The 16145-nt window shown below is 39.5% G+C and overlaps 1 protein-coding gene across 1 annotated transcript in view; it reads right to left on the bottom strand.

Annotated features, from left to right (window-relative positions):
* KALRN (kalirin RhoGEF kinase) overlaps positions 1-16145 on the bottom strand; it is a 507955-nt gene that overhangs the window by 208723 nt on the left and 283087 nt on the right. The window contains exon 11 of the mRNA XM_054381250.1: positions 8850-9041. Within this exon, the coding sequence (XP_054237225.1) occupies positions 8850-9041 (192 nt within the window). The remainder of the gene's footprint in view (positions 1-8849; positions 9042-16145) is intronic.

Here is a 16145-nt window from a genome sequence, read left to right as displayed (position 1 = left end):
CTGGTGCTTCTGTATGCTGATGCTTTTTAATTAGTAACCTTGCCTATAGCAAAAGGATTTGCAATGCCTAAACATCTGATGCTTTCTCCAAGTCCTGCATGGCCCAGATTGATATAGCACAAAATAATCTCCTCTCAAGGGAAACGTGATTTGGGTAGCTATGCTTACATCAGGGAGTGTGTAGATCCCCAGCCCAAGGTCATGTAAATATAATTCAGGGACTACTTGCTCTGAGAGGAAGTTGGCTTCTAACTGAAGAATCAGATGTGGAGGTCCTTGTATTTCTTCTCCTACCACCATGAATTGCAAAAAAAAAAAAAGTTCTTCTAGTATAAGTCATTTGTAATTACGAATCTAGATGTAATTAACTGCAGTAATTGTACTAAGCAAACAAAATTCTGTACTTCATCATACTGATAATAGGCTTGGAGAAGCTCTTCCTACATCAGAATATTTACTTAGATTTACACCACTGTAACTTGGTGCAGGAGGGGCTTTCCATAGCCATGAAATATACATTATAAATTCAGCAATTTACTTAAATCAGTGCAGGCACAGTTCCATGTTCCTCTAAATTGTTCACTGAATCTAAATGTCTCATTGCTTCACAAATAGAAGCTGCACAACCTCTCCCTTCTGTGCTTTTTCCAGCAGCTGGCCATATCACTTGCAGTCTTACCCTGATCTGCTGCTTTGAGCCTCTTTGCACTACACCCTAGGAATCTCAGAAATAAATCATTTGTGACAATTCTGAACCATTCTGAATCTTGTTAAGGATTAAACAAAGTATGGGACCTCTCTCTAACCAGTCTTATTGGATCCATCAACTCAAACCTCTGCCCTGGCACTAACAATTTAAAAATACTTGTGCAGACTCTGCTGCATACATGTACTTAAGGTACAACAGGATGTATCTTTTAAGCAATGAGTGAATGACAGGAGTGTTCCTGTATGGCTTTGATGAAGATTCACTAAGCGGGTAAAGTATCACAGACATTGGCTGCCCACTCTGTTGCCTTTGTACACAGAAGTAAAAGCTGGAAGCCCACACACTGGAACTGGGAGAAGTTAACCTTCCTCAGCTTCAGGGAAATGGGAAAATGGGCTGTAATACGATAAATCAAAGAGTACTTTTTGAGAATTGGCACGTCCTATTTAGAGGTGCTCATAAAGATGCTGCAGCATGAACGACTTTTATCTGGAGAGTAATGCACACAAGCTGGGGACCCATTTTCACAACATAGAAAATACATGCAAAGATCCTCAAAAGCCAGTGATGATACTTGAGTGAAGCCAAGCAGCCAGTCAAAATGCTGATGGACAGCCTGAAAAATGTGGATAGTAAAGTGTGAACTTAAATGCAGTATATAGGAATCCTTTGGCTAGAGTTCATGGCAGAACTTCTCTTCCATTCACCTATCCTTTTTCTGCTGCAGGCTTGACTTCCTGACAATTAGTTTATGGGGCTGCATTTACTAGCACTTAATTCTTTTTACCTTGATTCTGTCTCACAATTTTTGCCATCCCAGATGGCAGAATTTTATTCACTAGCAGGTTGGCTGTGCTTCAAACTTCTCTGCTCTAGAGCAGGATGTGCTGCCAGGATACCACAGCTCTCTTCAGACCCACCTTCTTAATATTTTATGAAAAAACCTTGCCTCTAGATGGACAGGAAAGAGGGGCATCCCACATCACCCCAGCTGTCCTGGTTCCACAGTCCCAGATCTCTGGTATCTTTACAGACAAGATTTAACCCTGCAAAGAAACTGCCAATGTAACTGGAGAATTCTTGCATTTTGGTCAAAGCAGCAGACTATGCTCTGGAGCTGCAGAAGGATTTGCTCTTAGTTAACTGCTTCTTGGTAAATGATTGCTGATAACAGAGTGAACTGTTACACGGCTCACAGGAAAATAACACTTGTTACACCTGCAGAGCCCTTTCTACCACCCCAGTTGTCTGAAAGATAACAGTAAGCTGGCAATGTATCTGTTTTCTCCAAGGAATCTGCCACCCAGGCAAAGGACAGCATGTGTTACCTGTATGTGCAGCCCTAGCAGCTCACTTCTCCCCCATCCTCTGCTCACTCCCCACAAATCCACCTGCATTTACTTAACCCTTATAAAAGCACTTGTGGTTTTCACTCCCTTGTCTTTTGATTTCTTCGCTTAGAATACTCCTTCCATCAAACCACAGTGATTCAGCTCTGAGCAAAACCAGTGTCCACACTTCTAAGAGACATAAATTTAAGGTTTTATGTTTCACAGCCCTGCAGTGAGGTAAGAAGTAGATACTTTCAAAGTCTGATTTTGTATGCTGCTTTGTATGTGTCTCAGCTGTTAATTTATCCCACTGATGGAACAGAAGTTCTAGCTTTTGAAGAAGGCACGTGGTGCTTCATTCTAACCCTGAAAAGTTGGGGGATGTGAAATGGCCAGCCAGTGAACATTTAATGCACAGAAAGCCAGCCTGGATCATTTCAGTGTTTTATGCTTTCATTGTTTTTTAAATCTGGAAAAGGAACAAGAGCACTGTCCAGGATAGGAGTAGTGCGTAGGACAAATACTTTGTGGTAGATGTATTCAGAGAACAAGACCTTTTCAGAACTTCTAGAAGTTGCCAGGAAGTGGAACTGCTAAACTGCTTATCCTCTACATCACAAGTCTCTATTATCTAGTGGGCATTAGGTCTGAAATGTCAATATTAACAGTTAAAGTTAAACAAAACAAAAAAAAAATATTAATTTCAGTAGCACTAACTTTGAATACTGGGTCAATTTACAATGAGTGACAGGATCATACAATACCTCCCAGAACCACTGTCATGTTTGCTCCATGATTAACTTTGATACGTTCTGTCAACTCTTCCGACAAGAGCCAACAGCAGCCAACCTTAGCCCCATGAGCTTTCTGCTTCCTGCTTCCCAGCAACTCTGCCACAACATGAGGGTCGAGCCCTGCCAAAATTAGTGACCTACACTGAAATAATCTCCTAATCATGATATTCAACTGAAGCAGAGAGAATCTAATTTCACAGGTCTTGGTTATCAAGTAAAATAAGGTTACCAGTGTCTGCAATAAAACACTGCTACTGTTCCTGACAGGGTAAACCCACTCCCATCACTCACTCGAGTAACCCCACTGATACCTACGGGGTGACCAAGGTGACCTGCTGACCACAAATAATTTAGGTCTATACAGGAAACTGCCTGACATGTCATGGTCCAGACTTTGCTTCCAGTTTTCATAGCCTTATCAGACAAGCTGTTCAGAATGAAACTTCCCATACCAGGTATCTGCCTAAGACTGAACTTTGAAGCATATTAAGGAAAAAAGCACAAAATGAGAGGATGGGGGAAAAAAACAGTTACTTTGCCTGTGTTAGAAAATGAGTCTTTCTTCTGCTCACATGAGATACCTCCACCCTTTTAAGCAAGGATATGAAGCTTTGCAGGGTTTAGCCTTCATGTCAAGAATATACACTATGGCATCCCTGTGAAAATCTGCCTAAATTTGGTCACTCAGAAAACATTTGCCAAGTTTCAGTTTACACATGTTCAGTAAGAATCTGTTAAAAGTTTGGCAGTTAATTTTCCTCAACATTAAATATTTCCTGAGCTTATTCATTCCCCTACTCTGTGGGCCTGGTGAACCTTGTGAGCTTCACATGGAACCACCAACACTGAGCATCTCATCACATTGCTCTTCTGACCTGCCAGAGGCCAAAAAAGCACCAAGGCAGGTGACCTGAAACCACACCAGTCACTCTCCTGCTTTTTGCTACTGTCTTGCTGGACTCAAAGCTACACAAGAGTGTTACTCTGAAATCCACTGAGAAATGAGAAACCTCGACTTGGTAAACGATGCTTTTCATGCCCTGAAGAGATATGAAGCAACTGCAGAACTGCTTTGTACTTCAGGTAAGACCCATGCACTGTAAATCAAATCTAGATTCAGTGAAGTTCCTTCTTATTCTTAAATTAGCAATTGAATTATCAGCCAGTGGAACAACTAACACAACAAACCTTTACTTCAGTTATATAGACAATACACTGAGGTACACATAATTGCTCTTAAATATCAACAATAGCCCTGAAAGCACAATATCTTGATAATGAAGCCAATGATTTATTTGCATGTAGATAGCACACAGAGTTATCTTGTGTGCAGCTTCATCTCAACACTTAACAAAATCAATTCCCAGGCTTTTCTATACCCCCAGCACTGAAACTGTATCAGAAACTGCTGATAGCACTATTTCCTTTCACTTTAAGCCAGACAAAACAAAACCATGATTGCTAAATAAAGACGAAAAACTGTATGGAAAGTAAAAATATTTACAAGCTGCTAAGTTACGTTTAATTAAGCAAGAGGATTTAAAAAATTCTCAATGACATGGAAATGGTAACAGTGCTCTTCTGCGTCTATGTTTTTATGCTTGGAATTTTGAAGTACACTTCAGAACTGTGACATTAATGTAAAATATTAAGATTCAGACAATTAATTGCCAGATGTTTTTATTATTTCAGTTGAGGCTTTTCAGTCCTCAGGGTGTGATTTTATCACATCTGCCACCTTTTCTCCAGGAGGTTCAAAACCTCTTCTCTTTTAAACAAAATGAAATGACAGCCAAGAATCCTGTATCAGCATTTGATCCTAGCAGCTTAGAGCTCACAGGAAAACATCAGCTATCATGAGATTTGTGATAAAAGTGCAAGATCTGACAATTTTGCCAATAATTGATTCAGGTCTGAAATAAGAACATGATTTCGATCACACTTAATCCTGAGAGAAATGATTCAAGTACAAGTCTGCTGAATACATTTATCCCACTGATAATAATTTATAACTTCACCCTGCCATACAGAAAATTTGATTTGATTCCCAAGGTACCAGGTTTCTGCTCACACCATCAGGAATGCCTTGGCCTAATACTGACTACAAACTAAGAGAGAATAATGAGTACTGTAGGGCAGTGGAACACACAAATATCTCTTTTGTAGGCATAGCAGTAGGGCAACTACATTACTCATGAGTTATGATGCTTACAATCATTTAGGGGACTGCTCTAAATTTAAGTCTCTCAAATGCTATTACCATACAAGAAAGACATAATTTCGGCTTAAGAAAGGCCATTAAAACAAATAAATATACATTGTTATGCTTAATTGGCAGTCTTTTTCATATCCTTTCAAATGGATCAGAGAATCATTTTGGTTTAAAGAGAGCTTTAAGATCATAGTGTCCAACTATGAATAAGTCAGTGTTCAGCAGGAGGAATCCTCTTACAATGCTTTCACTTGAAATGAGCAGTGATTCAAGCCTACTGTAGTATAAAAAAAGCCACTTAACTTTCACTACTCATGGGATGTCTGGATTTAAATGACTCCCTAATTCAACACTCTATAATGTCCTGAAGAAATTCTAGCAAGGCAGGTTACAAAAGGAAACATTTCTTTGATAAGATCACTTTTAAAAGTAGGAGCAGTTAAAAGTTTCTCAGGTGCTGGGAATCTGAGTAGTTGCAGGTGGAGATGCAGAGGTGGGCAGAGTACAGGAGAAGCAGCAGAAGATCACAATAAATGCATTCATCCCCACCTAGGAATCATCACATCAGAAATACAATCCATCTGTGCTAGGAAGACCGCCAGAAGAGACATGTTCCTTGCAGGAAGATATTTAGAATATTTCCATAAAAACTATGTCAGTATGACTGAGTCTTTCTACTTAATTCTGCATTTCACTGGTTCTGTCTCAGGTGATTAATTTATCAATCAATAATGAGAATTTGGGAAACTTAGATGAAAAACACATCTAGACCATAGTTTCCTGGCTTATTGCCAAGGAAACAGGAAAGGAATTGTTTATTCATTTCCAAGGACATAAGAGAAACAGTTGTTAATAGTTTAAGAAATGGTTTTAAGAACTACAAAGGATTAAATGAATGATGGTGGTCATTATTAAGTAACTAACAATGCCTTCTAGAAAAAATGCAAAATATGCCAGGTGTTAAACATGTTAACGTGCCAGGCAAACTGCTTTCTCCTCACCCAAAGAGTCCCAGGTGATGGGTTTGGATGGGCATAGCACACTCCAGCATCAGGCACAATGTGGCAGGTAGGAAGGTCAAGGTTAATGAGGAAGTCATATGTTGCATTGAAACTGGAATGCCCCATGGCAAAACAGCAGCCATGGATCTCAGATGTCCCTGTATTTCACTGCTGCAGCAAAAGGATTTTTTTTGCCTTGACATCTGCTATAATTTAATTTAAATCTGACTCTGGCCTCTTTAACTCAACACAAACTTCTACAGACTCAAAGGGAATATTAGCTTGATAAATCTTGACTTTAAAATTGGAATCTAATGTTATCTTTGAGACTGAAATCCCAGGAAATAGAGTGAACTGACTTTTAAGCAGCTTCACAAAATGAACATGGATGATGCAGATTTGACCTGGACAAGTGGTGGGGTGGCTACAGCAAGAACCTGCATTTGGTCTAGCCCAGCTCTGTAGGCTGGGATGTCTTATTGGGGCTGAATGCAGGGCCCAGGAAGGATCCAGGTGAGATCAACTGGTATGAAACAGAAAACTGACATAATGCTATCGTGGTAGCAAAGGAAGGACATTTGTATTCCTTCATGTTTGAGGAATTCATCTATCAGTTTTATATTCATATTAAAGAATGGCAATAACACTGGTTAATTTGCCAAGCTAGGCAAAGCAATGTGTGGTTTCTACTTGAGCCACTCTATCTATAGCATAAAAAGCAAATACAGATCCAAACAAGTGCTAAGACTCTCTTGTAATGTTTTGTGCTTTTGGCACCAGTTCCCCCAGCAGTCTTTGGTTACTTCACTGTGACTGTAGGGATCCCCACAGCTGGCAGACAAATACTAAACTGCAGCAATTTTTATATTATTATAAAATATATTATTATTTTTGCAAAAAAAAAAAAAAAAAAAAAAGAGGTACTGGGCTGTGTGACTCCCAGCAGTGCAGAGGTATGTCATTAAAGTGGACAGGTAGAAACACACAAAGAAATTCAGTGAACCTGCAGAAAATCAGAGTGTTTGGCCCCCACAGGAGTTAATTACACAGGGGTAAATGAAAACTTCCTTTCTCCTGCAGAGCTACTTTGCATCCTATGGACACTGGGGAACTGCTGGAGTTTGCAATAATTTTAGCAGCCTTTTTGCACCCAGCCCAATGGCTGTCACTCATTATGTGGATTCCTGGGTCCACCTTGACTTTCCTCTTGTCCTATTTTTATGCTTACAGCTCCCTCAACAGTCCCCTTTGGAAAGAGAGAGGCACCTGGAGTCTGTCCATTCTGGATGTCTGTAAAACTGACAGTGAGTATTTTCCACAAAGGCTCCACGGCACCAATTTGCCCCATGGGGAAACATCAGGGAGGCAGAGATTTAGATGCTGTCATAAAAGACTGGTTTTTCTAACTGTTTAATTTAAAAAAAATTTAAAAAAGGTGTATTTCTATACACCTGCATTTCTACATACCAAAGCAGAACTTGTTAAGGCCAGGTGAGTGGAGCAGGCAAATTCCCTTCTTGTTAAAGAAGGGTAGAAGCAAGTATAATGCACTGCATTCCCTTCACACAGGGAAGCTCTGCTTTCCAAACCCATATTAAGCTACACAGTACCAGTAATCATCAGAAGAAATTTAGATGATAGAGAGGATATTATACTGATAACTTCCTGGAGTCATGCCTATCTTTGTGTTACTAGTCACCACCTGCATAGGTGAATCGAGGTTAATCACAGTAGGAAACTGTTATGAAATAATTTTGACTGAGGAAATAACCAATTAAGTTTCCCCTGTGGCAAACCAGCATAGCTGAAAGGGTTTGAGCTACTCTGGAAACAATAGTACTATTCATAAGCTTAAAGTAGCTGGTTTTAGTGTATCACAGAAGAAGGATGCAAAAGGCAAATTTTCATGCATCAACAGCTATAATGGACACACTGTAATTCCTTCTTCCATATATATATATATATATGTGAATGTGTACATACATATGACATTTAAGGAGGCTCCTCAACAGACTGAAGCCTCCCACACACAACTTGTTTGTAACATGTAAATCAACAAATACAGGCAAATCTTTCTGCTTCTAAAAGCATCTTTCTGATCGAGTGTTTCTGCAAACAGACACTGCAGAGCACGAAAACAACCATTCTGACTAATTCCATCTCTGAGCAGAAACCATATCTTCAAAAATTACTCATGACTGAATGGCCTTTGGTCTGCAGAAAAATGTGAAGTATGCTTTAATTACATCCCCAGTGGCCTCCCATTTGATGTCCTGTCCACTGCATCTCTGTTGAGACAGCCTTATCTGTGGATATTTTTCAATTACACTAAACAGCATTTATTCAGGTCCTCACTGATTCACTGTGGTTACTTGCCTTTTTACCTTAATTAGCAAAAGTGAAATCTGCCTCATTAAACAATGTAAGATTTCCAGTAACACTTAATAATAACAGCTACATTAATTAACATTACACTCAAATGGAATCCCACTGGGATAAGTATCATACTGCTAGCATGTTTGTATCTAACGTGTTAATATCAGCTCAAGTACTTTTTAATAATACATTCTAGTTGTGAATTGAGCACCACTTGATGTATTAGATATGCTGTTCCTGTATTTCAGTGTACTACATTGTTCATATGTTTCATTCACATTTTATTTCCTCTTTACAGCAGTTAGCCATATGCATCCAATGGACTGGATATCATTCCTGTATGGTGAAGATGCCTTTTCTATGTCATCTGAATTTTCAGAGTCAGTCTCTGCAATACACCAAAAAATTCCCTCATGCACATCTTACCTCTTTGGTGTGGGTGTGGAAGGAGACTGACATGTCCAAGAGAAGTTTTCTCTGTTCCACCCTCCGGACAAAGTCCTGAATCCGTACTTCCAGATGCCGTGCTGCTTTATAGATCTCTTCAGGGTCACATTCCCCAGTCTGAGCCAACTGCTCTGCAGCTTCCAAAAGCTTGTCTGCATTGGTGTACGTATTCTACCAGCAAACAAAACAAGAAACAGAGAATAAGTAACACACTGTGGCAAGTAAACCCCTGAAACAGGCTGTTTATACTCTCAAAGGCATGAAAGCAAGTGATTACCAGAGTTTTAAAACAGTAGGAATAATTCCTACTGGCACTGCCATCTGTGAAAGGAGAAGGTATAAAGCCACACAGACTAATCCTTGTGTACACACGAAATAATTTCTTCTTTGAAATACACCACCCCAGACCAATCCTGCCAGACACAGCAACAGGACTCTTCCCTTGTTTATTTCTAAGTCCCCTGGAATTTCTCAAAGATAATGTAATGAAGCAAGCAGGACTAACCACCTCAGGAGCCTACGGTGCTTCACGTGACGCTCAGCTACAAGCTCTTTGCAAAGGCCTCCCAATGGCTATCACATTACAGCACGTAATCACATTAGCCAGAGATGTCTCAGCTTCAAGAAACTTTTGCCTTTCACTGCCTTTTGTGAGATAACTTGAGAAGACTGCCTTCAAGTTCCTTCCATGTTTTTTCCTCTCATCTACTGTTCTGCATCATATTTCTAAACTGAACAAGTCTATTTTGATTAGCTTTCAGCTGCCAGTATGGAATGCTCAGATTGCCTTGGAGGGGTATCACTTCCAGTCCATCCAAGACAAGTACCTGCCCTCCATTATGTAAGAATTTTAACACTTCACCATCCTGAATAGGTTTACCCACAGCCACGGCCTTCATGATACGAGATGTTTTACTCCTTATTTACAGAGAGAGAATTGAAGAAGGTAGAAGCTAAGCAATGTACCCAAGACATACCAGACTGTGGAGGCATATAGGTGAATTCCATCAAACTTCCTCAGCCTTCAAACTACCTGCCCATTCTTTCACACCCTCTTTCATGTTTCTGGAACACAGCACTGAACTGATACACAAGTCTCATAAATAACAGCAGAAATGGAAAAATAGTGCAGTCATCTTCTCCATAGCCATGGAGCTATGGTTTAGTCAGATATGTCTAGCTAATTAAACATAGCCAGCCCCTGCTGTCATAGAAAAGCTTTCTTCACTCAATCTGAGCCAATTGCTCTGCAAAGTTTAATACTTAGCAAAAATAAGAAAAGACAAAGATAGCAGCTTGAGGGTCTGTACAGTACTGGGTGAGATCTTCAGAAGTGTTCAGCATTGGCCTAAGACTGCTCCCACTGGGAATTTTCACCTCCTCATCAACAGAAGCAGAATTGTAGGACTTTCCTTTTCAAAATCTTGCTGTGAATCCTCCTCAGTTTAAAAATGCATTAACTTCATGCATATACACAAAGTACTTTTAAACCCTCCAGACACACATGTAATTCTGGGCATTAAAGGAACACTGTCAAACATAAAAGCCACAAATCAAGCTCTGTTGTTCTTACTTAGATAATATCCTGCTGTAGTCAATGTATGTTGCTTGAGAAAATATTCAATACAAAGATGGAACACCGGTCTCCAAGTGTTTAATGCTGGAAAATATTTCCAGTTACAAAACATAGAAAGAAAACAGATCATTAACTGTTCATTTACCCAGTTTCTGAGGGCTGACTATAAACATATAGTATTTGCATTTTTCCTATTGGTCTGTGAAGAACATATTCTAGACAGTTTTGTTACCAATAGTAAATTTTTATTCCCTCATTTTCAGGCCATTGCTATAATGGTTAGGTTGTTAACAGCAGCAAAATGTTGTGTTTTAATAATCATTTTTTTAAAACCCCTTTAGCTGAGAATATGTTACAAATGTTCCATATAATATGATCTGAAGTAGGGTCCAGTTTCACTTAACAGCATCTCTTCTGAATGATCCTCTTCCAATAGTATTTGGAGCAAATGCCAAAGCTAGCACTATTTTTCAAAGTCTGCTCCACTCTGGGGACTTTCAGACATTACCACTACAACAGCTCAAACACCAGTCCAGCTTTCTGGGGAGAAGGCTGTTCCCTGCTTTTATTACAATATTTAATATATTTTTAAATGCATTCACTCTCTGCTTATGGCACAAATTTGGGAAATAAACACTTTTTTTTTTAATATGGTATGAATACAGCTTTGCTGCATTAACCCTTACACACTTATGTTCATCTCTGCTGAAAATCATAACAAGTTTCTGACTCCCACACATGCACTACACAGTTACATTCAGATGAGGTGAGTTCACTAATACAATGATCACTTACAAATACACAGCATAGTGAAAAGGGTGTAGTATAAGCCCTAGATTTTTTCGGGGGGTGGGGAATGTAGATTGGCCTCAACAGAGGCTCTGGCCACGCTGCACAGACAGCAAAAGATGTGGTGGTCCTGCAGCAGTCTCTTTGTATTGCACAATGTTCTCCAAAGGCCAAGGGGATTTTCTGTCTGGCTGTGGAAGTAGGTACACATGGTGATACCCCTGAACTGTCAGCATGCAGTGGTGCTTCCCTGAGTCACCTGATTTTGGACATGTTTCAATAAATGTGTTATGCACAAGAAACACATACTATGCCTCCTTGTCCTACTACCCATAGCAAGGACAGGTTATCTCTGATTCCTGTTCCTTCTGAGATCTGACAGAATCTACCGGGAACACAGGATCTAGCTGCCTCTCCAAACTAGCATCAAGATTCAAAACTTTGGAAGAAAGTAAGAGCTAATGCAACCTCAGAAGGATTTTTTTTTTTGCTACTAGAACAACAATCATGGCTGACCCCTTTTCTGCAAACCACAGACCCGTGGAAGGCTTTTTGTGGCACCTTGAGGAAGGTGTCATGAAAAATGGCTAATCCCTCCAGTGGGGAGGAGAGCCCATGAAGAAGTCTCTCCTCTGTATCCATGGAAATTAGTTCCTATCATCAATAATAGCACAAGTTCCACAGAAAAATAATCTATGAGTTACCAAATTATATGCTCTCTGACATTTTAGGGTTGCGTGGCAGTTTTTCCCAGCATTGCATTAACCCCTGAGCAAACTGTCATGTGCAAACCCTTGGAATTCTCAGTGATTTTCTAGCTGGCACTGCATTCTTCTGCACCTCTTCAAGCACAAAATCAACTTCCATCTCAAATCTTTTAGCAATCTCAGTGTACTAATCTTTGCATAATCACCTATTTCAATCATGAAATCTGGAAACACGAGAAAATTAAATTGCACCCTTTAGGTTTCACAGTGGAAGTGGCTGTAATATATGCTTTCGGAGTTAATTTTTAGATGGAACCAGGAGGCTTTCAGATCTCCTCTGTTTCTTGCAAATAACAAAAGAGAAACACAATGATGAAAATTAAATTGACTAATAACACCTATACAATAGCTCCTACCACAATTCAGAACAGCAGGTGATTGTCTTATCTCACAGCAATATTTACTAACAGGATTCCTTGTATCTTTGCTTCATTAATTGTTAACAGTTTGATATTCTGTAGCAAGTTGAAAAAAACATCTCATGAAGAAGCTGATATAAAATTTGCCTGTTATGTTTACCATGCTTTTTTTTTTTGGCATTTCACACCAACAAGTGCCAAAATGTCAGGACCCATTTCCATCTCCAGATCTAGATAGCTGAGATTCCACCCTATCTCCAGGTCAACACATATGAAGCCATCTGTGTATTGGAAATGCATTACCCAAACACAGCTCTTTCAGCAGACTGCCTAAGATATTTCCCTAAAATTGAAGCAAACATTATTTTGTTGCTAATCTTTGTACTAGAGAAGTGTTTCATCAACTGTTCACTCCAAACCTTTTTAACCCAGAGTTGGATTTGTACTGATTCTCAACATCAGACATGCATATGGTTTGTGCTTGGCCTCATCTGTTACACAGAAAATAGCTTTGCACTGCTTAGTACAGACCAACCAAAGGGCCTCAGCTGTGGTTTGAAAGTATTTGGTATTTTTTCCCAATTAAAAATAAATAAATTAAATAAAAATTCTGCACAAACATCAGTTAAGTCTTGGATCAGTATAACATTAGAGGCAGCAGAATAGAAATATTTTGCCTTTCTTGTTTATGATATATATTGCAACCTAAAGAACTCTAATATCTTAGTCACTTAGAAACAAGTTATAATAGGATACAACAGACAATTTCAGTTGCAAAGGACCTACCACCATCATCTAATCCAGCTGCCTGACTCATGCAGGCCTGACCAAAAGTTAAAGCATGTGGTTAAATGGATTGCCCAAATGGCTTTTAAACCCTGAGAACATTGATACTTTCCTAAGAAGCCTCTTCCAGTGTCTGACCACCCTCTCAGTAAAGAAATGCTTCCTAATGTCCATTCTGAACCTCCTCTGGCACAGCTTTGAATCATTCCCCCTCATCCTCTCACTGCATCCCAGGGAAAAGAGATCAGCACTTTCCTCTCCACGTCTCCTCCTCAGGAAGCTGCTGAGAACAGTGGTGGTGTCCTTCAGTCTCCTTTTCTCCAAACCAGTCAAAATCAGAGGTCGTCAGCTGCTCCTCACAGGACACACCTTCCAGCACTTTCACCAGCTTTGTTGCCCTCCCCTGGACTCATTCAGGTATCTTCACATCCTTCTTAAATTAAAAATCAGGAAACATGTCTATCTGTGTTTTCACTGACCCTACTCCATGTTTTTAAAGCAGTAGTGCATCATTCTAGCTTTGAATTGAGTGTGTTTTCAGAAAATGATTCCACGTGTTTTCCCCTCTACTCCAAGCAACTACTCTTGTAGCTGGTTTATTGCTGCATGTTTCTAAGGCAGATTACATTGAAAATTGCTGTGTCTAATGGTAGTTTGGGGAAGAATTCATGCCCTAAATATGGGCATTTTTTTCTTTTCCAGAGCAATCTCCCCACAGTATTTTACAGCTGTTTGTTATATCTGAGAGATATAATGAGACACAATGTTTTGTGAACCACACAGCCAGAGAACAATGTCTAAGTGTATACATCAGAGGCAGCGTGAGGAAGGAAAACAGGGCAGGGGATCAGATATACTATTGCATTAAACACAAACTGCATACCCTAGACACTGCACTTCCCAGGCAGATGTTTAAATATGTCGAAGGGGAGCAAGGCAGCACTGGTCTGCCATATTCTGTACTGATTAAGTTCTGGGGCTCTGAAAGGCAATTCAAGCCAAAGGTTCCTCTAGAGGCCAGTGAGTAGTGACTAGATTGGATCTGATCTTCCTGACTAAAGACTAGTGATGTGAATCCCATCTTATGCCTGCAGGCTGAAGCTTAGGAAACTTACTAGGCTTTCTCTGATGGGAGATTTCCTTTATGTTCTTTAGAGTTGTGACTTGACTCTTCAGCACCAAAGATGAAATCTCAGTATTATTACTCCTGCTGCGAAGATGGGGTGTCAAGACAACATTCAAAGCCTGATCCATCTCTCACTGAAAACGGTAAAAATGATCTTACTGACTTCAGTGAGATGTGGGTCAGTTTCCTAGCCATTTACTAAAGATCGCAGGAGAAGATAAAAAATGGCAAAGACCTAAAAAGAGAACTCCAGAGGGCTCAGACCCCTGTTCTGCAAATAGATAGAAGGTAGCATTCCTCCCCACAGAACTTACAGCATGATTCATGTTCACAAAATTATAAATGTGGAGCTGATTCTTCACTTCTTTTCAATCATTGTAAGCTATGGTTATGCTTAATTAACGAAGCTCAGTTACTGCTATCAGATTCTTTGCTCAAGCCACTTTGTAAAAATAGCTCCTTTTTTTTTTTTGTTTAGGTTGAGTGATCTCACAGTTAAGCTTTTGTGAAGAATTATATCTTTAGTAACTTAATATTCTTAAGTTAAAATGAGTGACCATAATGAAGCATTTATTTGATAAATAAATCTGGGGTTTAAGGAAGCATCCATCTTTGTCAAAATTCCTCCTCCCTTAAGAAGGGCAAAGGCTAAGTGCATATGATGATCTAATGTAAGATGTGATTTTATTCAGTTTGAATTTCACATAATCAAATCAAGGCCTATATTCTTACTTGTGCTCTATTGCTCTAACTCAAAACAGACTTGCCAGGAATCACAATTACACAAGTTAAAGGCAGAACATCTCCCTGAGGTCATGCAACCACTTGCTCTTTCAGTACAGGATTGTTCCCTACTGTACACAAGAATGGAAACTTTTTCAGACCATTTGAAAAAAAAAATCCAGGTTAATGAAGTTTCCATCATCACCATCTGCAGACTGTTCTTTCTTTAAATATGGCAAATCATCTTAAGTTTTTCTTGTCATAATTCTGACCCAGTTCTCCTTCCACTATCTTTCCTGAGCTATGAGTTATTCAAACATTACAGTCCGTTGTATTAATTTTTTTATAAACATGTAAGAACACTCCTATCATTACGTGAATACATCATGTCCATTTAAGTAATTTAACAAATGAAGGCCTCAGGTAAGTTTGTGACTGCAAGGTTGTATGAGTCCAAATATCAACTACTTGACAAATTCAATGAAATTATTACCATTATCAGAACTGCATCTTTTGGAAACTACAGTCTACAAATCCAAGTGCCTGGAATGTCACCTGTGCTTCGGCAGACCAGCACTGCGTAGAAAACCTCTCTTCCAGTTCCTGGTACAGCTGGTACATGGGGTTGAAAAGTCTTAATGCCTCTCATCTCTCATTGTGGGACCATAGCTCATTTACATCTTAAATTTGTTTCCTTCAGAAATGTTCTGGCTAAGCATCTGTGTTCCATTGTTACTTTCCCTGCTGACATTTTCTGGGGAGATCTTGGAGTGGCTTTTTAATACTTAAAGGCGGCATCTAAGAAAGATGGGAACAGAATTTTTAGCAGAGCCTTTTGCAGTAAGACAAGGGGTAATGGTTTTAAACCAAAAGAAGGAAGACTTAGACTAGATATAAGGAAGAAATTTTCTGCATTGAGAGTGGAGAAACACTGGCACAGGTTGCCCAGAGAGGTGGTAGAAGCCTCATCCCTGGAATCATTCCAGGTCAGGTTGGAAGGGGCTCTGACCTAGATGAAGAGGGACTGAATTAACATGACCTTTAAAGGTTTTTTCCAACACAAACCATTCCATGATTCTGATATGAAGCTTAGCTCAGCTGAACAACATCCACAGGTTGGTCAACGTGAAGTTTCCTCTGACTTGCAAT

The sequence above is a fragment of the Indicator indicator genome, chromosome 5, assembly GCF_027791375.1.
Source record: "Indicator indicator isolate 239-I01 chromosome 5, UM_Iind_1.1, whole genome shotgun sequence".
Classification (NCBI taxonomy): domain Eukaryota; kingdom Metazoa; phylum Chordata; class Aves; order Piciformes; family Indicatoridae; genus Indicator; species Indicator indicator.
The sequence above is the reverse complement of the archived record's forward strand: the minus strand, read 5'-3'. Positions and strand labels throughout refer to the sequence as shown.